The sequence below is a fragment of the Camellia sinensis genome, chromosome 2 (genome assembly GCF_055761805.1).
Source record: "Camellia sinensis isolate YWXY chromosome 2, ASM5576180v1, whole genome shotgun sequence".
Lineage (NCBI taxonomy): Eukaryota > Viridiplantae > Streptophyta > Magnoliopsida > Ericales > Theaceae > Camellia > Camellia sinensis.
In genome coordinates, this window is record NC_138962.1 from 98199032 (window position 1) to 98208384 (window position 9353).

General features: G+C 38.6%; 1 protein-coding gene across 4 annotated transcripts; it reads left to right on the forward strand.

The window, feature by feature from the left end:
• Nucleotides 1–4940: 4940 nt before the first annotated feature.
• LOC114322657 (P-loop containing nucleoside triphosphate hydrolases superfamily protein) lies at nucleotides 4941–9047 on the forward strand. 4 transcript variants are annotated; one of them, XM_028270007.2, is made up of 11 exons: nucleotides 4941–5094; nucleotides 5675–5909; nucleotides 6002–6085; nucleotides 6164–6322; nucleotides 6437–6543; nucleotides 6643–6824; nucleotides 6917–7081; nucleotides 7166–7384; nucleotides 7495–7532; nucleotides 7816–7943; nucleotides 8172–9047. In XM_028270007.2, the coding sequence occupies exons 2-11, from the start codon at nucleotides 5684–5686 to the stop codon at nucleotides 8778–8780; spliced, it is 1917 nt and encodes a 638-aa protein (XP_028125808.2). In that variant the 5' UTR covers nucleotides 4941–5094; nucleotides 5675–5683; the 3' UTR covers nucleotides 8781–9047. The 4 variants fall into 4 exon arrangements, with proteins under 4 accessions (XP_028125808.2, XP_028125810.2, XP_082771348.1 ...); XM_028270009.2 differs by having other exon boundaries at nucleotides 5091–5167; XM_082915222.1 differs by lacking the exon at nucleotides 4941–5094 and adding an exon at nucleotides 5133–5287.
• The last annotated feature ends 306 nt before the right edge of the window (nucleotides 9048–9353 follow it).

Genomic DNA, 9353 nt, shown 5'->3' on the forward strand with positions numbered 1-9353 from the left:
GTGTATCAACATCGGTCTTCTTGCTCGTTGGATTACGGGTTTTGTCGACCTATCAACATTCAGTTTATGGCAAGTGACCTCGGGGTCAATGCCAAGCCTTTCGTAAGGCGTCCAAGCAAACACCTCAATATTTGCTCTCAAAAAAGATTCCAACTCTTTTTCCTCTTCTTCAGCTAAGCCCGAGCCGAGAAGAAAGAAGTGTTCTTCATCCCCCTCCTGGACGAGGATTTTCTTCAGTGTTTTTTCACTCTTCTCGGCTGGCTCCTTGCCAACATCCTCTAGGACCTCCACGTCCTCGCCTTCGATCTCTGCCTTCTCTGGTTCTCGTATGCTGCAGGTGGATTTCATTGCTGCCATGGAGCAATTCTTTGGCTGCAGCTGATCTCCTCTGATCTCTTCTATCCCATGTTCTGTTGAGAACCGCAATAGTTGATGCAATATTGAGGGAACAGCCTCCATTGCGTGCAACCACGGCCTTCCCAAGATGATATTGTATGGGGAGGGTGTGTCGATTACGGTGAACTCTGTCTTTATCTTCTTGGTGCCAGCCTGCACCTCCAAGCTCGTCGTTTTCAGTGGCCACGTCGGCGTTCCATTGAACCCAACCATTAGGCTATTGGATTGCTCCATATCGTCAAGGTGAAGGCCAAGCTCCTTGTAACATCCGACGTACATGATATCACAAGAGCTGCCTTGGTCGATTAAGATGCGCTTCACTTGGCATTCCCCAACCTGGAGGGATACTACCAGGGCATCGTTATGTGGATGCTGCACCATCTCAAGGTCGGCTTTAGTAAAGGACACTACTGGTCCTTGGCATTCTTCTTCCTGGTGTCTCTTCTCCCCGACTTGGTTGACATGTTGTAGGTGTTTTACCTTCTGGGTCTCCCCCCAAATCTCATTTTCGTTAACCTTCGAGTGAATTACATTAATTACCCGAGGTCCTCCTGCTTGAGGTTGCTGTGCTGGGGGAGGCAGGGCTGCTGGTGCCTAAAGCAATCTTGTCTGTTCTTGTCTGTTCTTCCCTTATCCTGGCCTCATCGACAAGGTCTCTCAGATGACATTGCCTCACCAGGTCTTCTAAGTGTGTTTTTAGGGCTCTACAACCCTAAGTCATGTGCCCATCTTCATTATGGTAAGCACAATGTCTGTCGAGGTTTCTTCCCATAAACTCTCCCGGTGCCCTCGCTAGTGCTCTGAAATAGGGTTGGTTCCGAATCTTATCCAGGACTTTGTGAATTGGGATTCGGAACACAGTTGTAACTGCTTGAGTAGCCCTTAGTCCTATCTCTTGCTTGTTGGATCCATTGTTACCTCGGCCTCGCTTTGGCGAGCCATTTCCTTTTTCTTGCTTTGTCTCCTTAGTCCCCGATGTATCTTCCTCAACTCTAGCATACTTCTCGATTCTAGCCATGAGCTCTTCTATACTTTTTGGCAATGTTTTTACCAAAGATTTTCGTAGTGGACAGTCGTCTTTTAGGCCGTTCTTGAAAGATACGACCACCACCTCTTGATTACACTCTGGTATTCGGTTGAACACCTCATAATACCTTTTGGCATAGGCCCTAAGGCCTTCATCCTTACTGATCTTCAAAGCCATCAATGCATCCACCCTTAATGGCTGCAGCTTGTTTGTCACGAACCTGGCCACAAACATCTCAATTAGGCCTTCCCAGGTCTTTACGCTTCCCTTCGGTAGTTTGTGAAACCAATCTGATGCAATCTCCCCGAATGATGAGGGGAACACTTTGCAGAGCAACGGCTCGTTCCCACTATACAATGCCATTAAGTTTAAGTATAATCTAACGTGGAAATTGGGGTTTGACTTGCCATCGTATATTTGGAACCTCGACATACTGAATCTCTTCGGTGCCTCAAATTTTTCCGATTCCACTGAGAAGGGTATTCTCGGCTTATCAAGGGAGGTTACCTCGGCATCGGCATTCCGTTGCTTCTTCTTGAGGTAATCTCTTAAGTCCTCCTTTGTCCGCCCAGGAGCTCGGCTATCTCCTGATTTCAGTCTTTTAGGTGCACTGCTCTCAGCTTCGTTGTGAGCCCTTTTTGACCTTTCTCCATGAGTTGTGTCGAAACACAACTCCTGCCTTTGAACATGCCGATGTTCTCTGGGGTCTGCTTCCTTGGTACGATGCGTGCTTCGCGATTTTTCCCTTCTCGACTCTCCTCGCCCTACCTCCCTTGAAGGTTGGTGAGAGTGTCTTTCACTCCTGGTGTGCTGAGGGGCTATTGGGATTGGTTTCTGCCCTCCCTTCTGGGCATTGGCCGCTGGAATCGGCGTGTCTTGCAACGAGAATGGTGGCTGCATGACGTTATTTTGTATCATAAAATTGACGATCGATTGCAGGTCTGCCAACTTGTTTGCCATCTCTTTCACCTCTTCGTCCCTCCGCAGGCATCTATCCTTTCATACTTGGAGGTCGTCCTCGTTGTAGTATCCGCTTCGATCTGGTTTCTTTGGTACGTCGCCATCCTGGCCGACGTCTTTCTTGCCGTGATTCTGGTTCTGAGTCTCCTCATTGCGACCATCTTCTTCCACGTTTGGGTCAACGTGTTTTCCACTCCCAGTAGGGATTTCATCCCCAACCTTATCCTTATGTCCGTCATTGGCCATATATTCTCCTTTCTTTTCCACAGACGGCGCCAAATTGTGTGAGTGAATTTCCAATCACACTGCCAACTTAGTATTCAACTGGAGAGTAGTGGCAGAATAGATGGCACATGTCTGACCTGCAACAGAAAGAGAAGATTCTGGCGGTAGTTCGTCCACCCGGGGGCACTCCGACGATCAAGTCAGTATATCTCTCAAAGATAATCAATAGTGCTAAACTCACTATTCAGAATATAAATTGCGTACCTTAGACCCATCGGGGGTGCCTTTCTTTTATAATTAACTCAATCCTAGTCCCCCTAGAAGCTAGCTTCAATTAACTTTTGCTCAGTGTTTATCCTGGACTCTTCAAGAGATAAAGATAAACTCCCTAAGAGTGTTATCCTTATCCATGCTAAAGTCCTTCATCATTCTAGGACTCTTGTGCCTTATCCGCTTATCTCGGATTCCGATATCTTCGGAGATAATCTCGGCCTAACCGAGATCACCTCGACATCATGACCAGGACACGTGGCACCTCAGCTGACACATCGGCGTCACCTTAGCCACGTGTTGGTACTCAGAAAATATATCCCCACAAATGACAAGACCATAAAAAAAGATCTTAATTGTAATTGTCATGAAAATAATTAAAACTTATTTGGTTCTAAATCTCTTTTTCCTTTTCATTTTAAAATATTTTTAATTATTATTTAATATTAATATTATTTTTTAATTACTTGTATGATACCGTTCATAGCATGGGTGTACTGCTTGTAGACCAGTAATAAAAATTTTGACTATATATGCATATGCACTATAAAAAGAAAAAATTTAAAAAAAAAAAAGGAAAAAAAAAAAGAAGAGAAGATAAATTTGAACTCCGTAGCACCAAAAGCCATAAGTAAGGGTTAGCGAGATATATGCATGATCCTAATTGCTTATACTAATACAAACAATATAAGACTCTACGGCCCCGTTTGTTTGGTGTTATTGAGAGGAGATTGGGATTATTAATCTCTTGGTATTACTAATGGGATATTTGTTTTGAGAGATGGGGAGGGGACTATTAATCCCTTGGTATTAGTAGTCCTCTTGGAAGGGGGATTGGTAAGGAAGAGATAGAGATGATATTAGAAAAATAGTGAGGAGATTACAAATTTTTTTATTTTTTATATATTGGGAATTTTTTTTAAAATATTAATGTTTAATTTTTTATATTTTTTTATTTATTTTATTATTTTATATAAAAATAATTTAACAATTCCTCACTATCAATCCCCTCACTATTAATCCTCTCACTATGAATCACCTCCATTCTATCTCTGAAAACAAACGGGGCCTAGGGGCTTAGAGTGATTATTGGGTATTTTTGAAATACGATCATGTTATACTATATGATATTATGATTGATGAAGAATGTAAGATATTATAATTTTGTGTTAGGTGATTAAAAAATATGATACAATATGATGAATAATGATTGATGAAGAGATGTAAAAACTTGATATTTTAAAAATGTATCTAATAATTTTTCACAGACTTGATATGTACATGATATTTAAGAAAAATCTCTAACACTGTGTTTGGAAACCTAGAGAGAAAAGAAAAGAAATGATTACTTAAGTAATAAGATAAAAGAAATGATTATGATTTCTCTCATTTTTGTTGGGTAAGGAAGAAATAAAAGAAAGAAATGATTATGATTTCTCTCATTCTTGTTTGGTTAGATTTCATTAAGAGAAAAGAAAAGAAATTATTTTATGTTATATTATCAAAATAACCTTTTTATATTTTCAATCATTTTATTTCTTTTATTTTTATAGGGATAAAATTAATATTATAAAAATAGTGGTTTCTTTTCTCTCTTAATCTCTCCACTTTTGAGAAGATTAAAAATGAGGCTTATAAGATAAATGAGTTTCTCTCAATTTCTTTCAATTTCTCTCCACTTAAATTATCCAAACAAGTAAGAGAAATATATATCTATTCATTTCTTTTATTTTCTCTCCAAATCACTCAATCCAAACATTGGGTAAATTCTTTCCCAAATGGGGTTATGCTCACCTAAGATTAGTCATATTCTATTTATTTAGGATATCATTTCCCCATTTTAGATTCTGTACTAAAAATAAAATTATTGGATAAAAAGTATTTACATTCAAATTTCCGCTCATCACGCTCGTTCCTGAAAAAGAGTTTTTTTTTTTTTTTTTTTTTTTTGGGGGTTGGAGGGTTTTTATTGTAGATCTACAAGCAAAGCAACCCAGAGAGATTCCATTTATTTAATTTTTTTACTATTTTTCCATTGGTCAGTTTGACCCCTAACTGTCCTAACCTTCGAATTGGGATCCTCCCCTTGAGGCCCCTCCTTCATTCCCTCCTAACCTTCACCGTCCCACCTGTTATTCAGGGTCTTTGTTTGTTTAGAGTGATCAATCATTGAGCCAAAAAAATCGGTTTTCGCACCTCTCTTCTGCATTTTCAAGGTTTTTGTTGAAATCTGCACGTCTTGTTCTATTTGCATGAGTGTATTATAATTTATAATAAAATATAATCTTCGTAAGTAGTTCATGATTGCTGTTTTCTGGGTCTAGGGTCTCTAAAACTTGTAGGGGCTTTGAAATTTCACACTCATTTCTTACATGAAATCTTGAATTTCTTAGAGTTTTTCTGCCTAAGGTTTCTGACTTTCTTTTTTTTTTAATTTTTTATATTTCTTTATTGTATTGAGGAGATCTGGCTTCAGTTTTACTCCATTGTAATGATTTTGTTATATAATTGAAGAAAGACTGTTTTGTGACTGAATCTTGCAATTTAAACAACTGGGTATGTGTGTTTTCATGCTAACAAGTCCTCATTGCAACTGAGAAAGAACATTTCTCACAGTGGAGGTGGTATTGGTATCAGATCAAAGCTATGCCTTTTTTTATTTAGGGTTTGGAATCTTTTGGGTCTCTTTGAGTAGTAGGGATTTGGTTTTATCTCATTTTTTTTTTTTTTTTCAATTTTACTGGGAAAATTGTGTACCATTTTGTGCATCAATCTTCAATTTTTTTCGGATTGTAGGGTTGAGAGATGTTCATTTCTGCTGAGAAAGAAGTACAGATCTCACAGCCTTCAGAAAATGGGATGGAGTCTCCCAAATCATCCCCTTTGGGCTCAAACCCAGATTCCCCTGATGCCCTACTACCGCCTTCTGAAATACCCAATCCTCCTCCGGTTCCCGCCATTTCCACTGATGTAAATGTGGTTCCTGAGCATGAAAAGGATGAGCTTGAAAGGACAATATCAAATCTAGAAGGTAAAATTATCTGGACGTTGGTTCCTAATATGGGTTGCTGTTAATTTTTTATTATTTGAATTTGAATGTGTTTTGTTGATTTGGTAATTTAGGAGAAATTATGGGGTTGAGGCTGAAGCAGAAATCTTTGGATGAGAAGAGAAGAGAAGCATTGAATAAGATATTAGACACCAAAGGTAATAAAATGCAATAAAATTGATTCGATCATTCATCTATTTGAACTGTATTTATGAAAAATTTATTTCAATTTGTAGGCTGCATTAGAGTATTTTGTCGAATTCGGCCCTTTTTATCAACCAAGAAGAGAATTCACCAACCTATTGTGGTTGGATCAGAAAGGATTGTGGTTGGATCTGCTGGAAATAGGAAAGAATTCGGGTTTGATAAAGTGTTCCTTCAGGAAGCAACCCAAGGTTGGCATCCAGCTTTCTTGTGTTTTTGTAAAATGTTATTTCCCCCCCCCCCCCCCCCCCCCCCCCCCCCCCAATTGTAGTAATAGATTTTGTAATGCTTTAATATTTGTGTAGAGGATGTTTTTGTTGAGGTTGAACCAATCCTCAGATCTGCACTACATGGGCACAATGTATGTATTTTAGCTTATGGGCAAACAGGCACTGGCAAGACCTTCACAATGGTCAGTGGTAGATGTTTAAATTTTATCATTCTTTCACAATTGCTGTTGAAAAATATACTATTTGGTTATCAACACTTGTTGGTTTGAATTGTTCTCTAGGATGGGACAAATGCTTCACCAGGGCTTGTTCTTCGAGCTCTTCAAGAGCTGTTTCACCAAGCCTCTCTGGATAGCTCTGCTACATATTCTTTTTCAATGAGCATGTTGGAAGTTTACTTGGGTAATCTAAGAGACCTACTAGCTCCAAAACCATGTAGATCATATGGACCTGTCTCAAGATGGTAACTAATCCCACCTCACATACACAAACTGAGTAATGATTGTTAGGTCATTTGTTACATTGCTTACTATGATTTGGCTAACTCTACTACAGCAATCTCAACATTCAAACAGATGTTAAGGGATTTGTGGAAATTGAAGGTCTAACAGAAGTGGAGATCTCAAATTTTACAAAAGCAAGTTGGTGGTACGCCAAGGGTAGGCGGATTAGATCTACTTCATGGACTAATGTCAACGAGACATCAAGCAGATCTCATTGGTGGGTTCTTAGTCAATTTCGAAATATTCACTTTTTAGGTGGATTAATTGGACTTACATTATCTCTTTAGTTCTATATATCTAGCTTAATGAGGATCAACATTTTCCGACACGAGGATGCTTCAGGAGGAAAAGTAGAAGTAAGCAAATTGTGGATGGTTGATCTCGGAGGAAGTGAGCGACTGTTAAAAACAGGAGCGACGGGCCAAACACTCGATGAGGGAAGGGCCATAAATCTCTCTCTTTCAGCTCTAGGTGATGTTATTGCAGCCCTCAAACGAAAGCAAGGTCATGTTCCATACAGGTGATTTTAAGCCCAGAAATGTTTATATATGTTTAAATGAATTATGGGCTGTAGATTAAGTAGTTAATATTTCTTCTTCTGATTAAAACTATAATGTGTGGTTGTTGCAGAAATAGCAAGCTAACTCAAATTCTCAAAGATTCCCTTGGTAGAGTATTTCATTTCCATTTTTCTTTATGTCTGTTTCCTTTAATTAGACAGTGTGTTGTGGACTGTGGATATCTAGAACGAATTTAGAACATTTCTGTTTTAACTTGCATAAAACTTGGAGTTCATTCGTTTTCATTGACATTTTCAACAAGCTCATTTTTGTGCATTTGCAAGACATGAAATTCAGTTAATTATGATGTTTAAAATACCTCTATTAATGCCTATCAACTGTTGGAATTGCAAAATCTCTTACGCCTCCTTTTCCTTGATGATTGATTTAGGTGATAGATCAAAGGTATTGATGTTAGTGCACATAAGCCAATGTGAAAATGATGTTCTAGAGACAACCTGTTCACTGGCATTTGCACAGAGAGCAAGAGCCGTTGAATCCACCAGAGAACTCACAGAGGTACTCTTCTCTTATTTCTTTGTAATTGAATGAAACGGTGTAGGAACACAAAATCTGATCACAGAATTGGACACAACTCTCTTACATGAGGGGGGTCTCAATTTTTTCTGGGTCCTACACCAATGTGAGATGGTTGTGTTTGGTTTTGTGCAAGTAGAAGAACTGTAATTGAATAGATGCTAATGTTTCAAATTCATCAACTGTTATTTATCATGTGCATCATTTCAGGACCTGAAGAAGCAAAAGGAAAAGAGGATTGCCGAGCTTGAGGAAGAGTTCAGGGACGCTGAGGAAGAATATGAAAAGGTTTGGAATCAAACACAAAACGCTGAGTTGTTGTTAAGTGAAAAAAAAAGTCACTTCGCAGCCAAGTTTCAGCTTCTTGAAGATGAGAGTAAGACTCCCACAAGTGGCAAAGAGTTTGTTGAAGTTTTGGAAACCCCTAGAATGTCTGATAAAGTAATTAAAAGGAAAGTTAACACATCCGTGCCTCGTTTCATGAATCCCACCATGGCCAGTCGCCAAAGGCAGAGTGCCGCAGAAAGAGAAGTTGATGCCAGGGCAAGAATGTTGAGATCAGCGACTAGAAGTTCAATCCAAATTTCGGGTTCACATTCACTCAGTTATTCAGATCCTCATTTCAAAGCACTTTTACGAAATTCGAACAAAAAAACCCGACATGGATATATAAATGCTCCCCTCAGTGAGAGTAACAAATGCAATGTCTCGGATTCCAAACCATCCACTACACCACGGGCTAAGATGGTCAGTTGTTCAGATCCAAACTTGAAAACTACACTTAGTCGTCACAGAAGAAGAATGTCTGATCTGATCTGAGGTAAAAGAATACTGATAAGTGGTCTTGTGTGCTTCTTGTAAAATGTGATTTTGTTTTTTGTTTTTTGTTTTTGATCCAGAGTTTTCAATGGAGTGAGTATTCTGGCATCATGTATCTTTGATAGGGTGTGTGGTTTGATAAAGCTGGTTGGGACCTGTCAGTTATTTGTTTACAGGATCCTTGCAACTAACATGGTTTGTTTTGGTTTTATGTATTTGAGTGAGAAAAAAATATATATATATATATATATATTTTACAGGATACTTGTAATCCAGAATGGGGTCTGTAGTATTTGTTAAGACCGTGTGGCATGAAGTATCATCATGAAACTTCAGCATGTTGGACTTCGATTGGTTATTTATTAAGACATTATGATATTTGCACTCCATTTTAAATCAAATAAGGCTATGTCATGCACAACTTTCACCCAAAAAAATTATTGTGTAGTGAAGATTCATTTTACACAACTTTCACCCAAAAAAATTATTGTGCAGTGTAGATTCATTTTACATATCAGTCCAAGATGAATTTAAATCCACATCATTTTAAATATATATATATATATTTTTTTT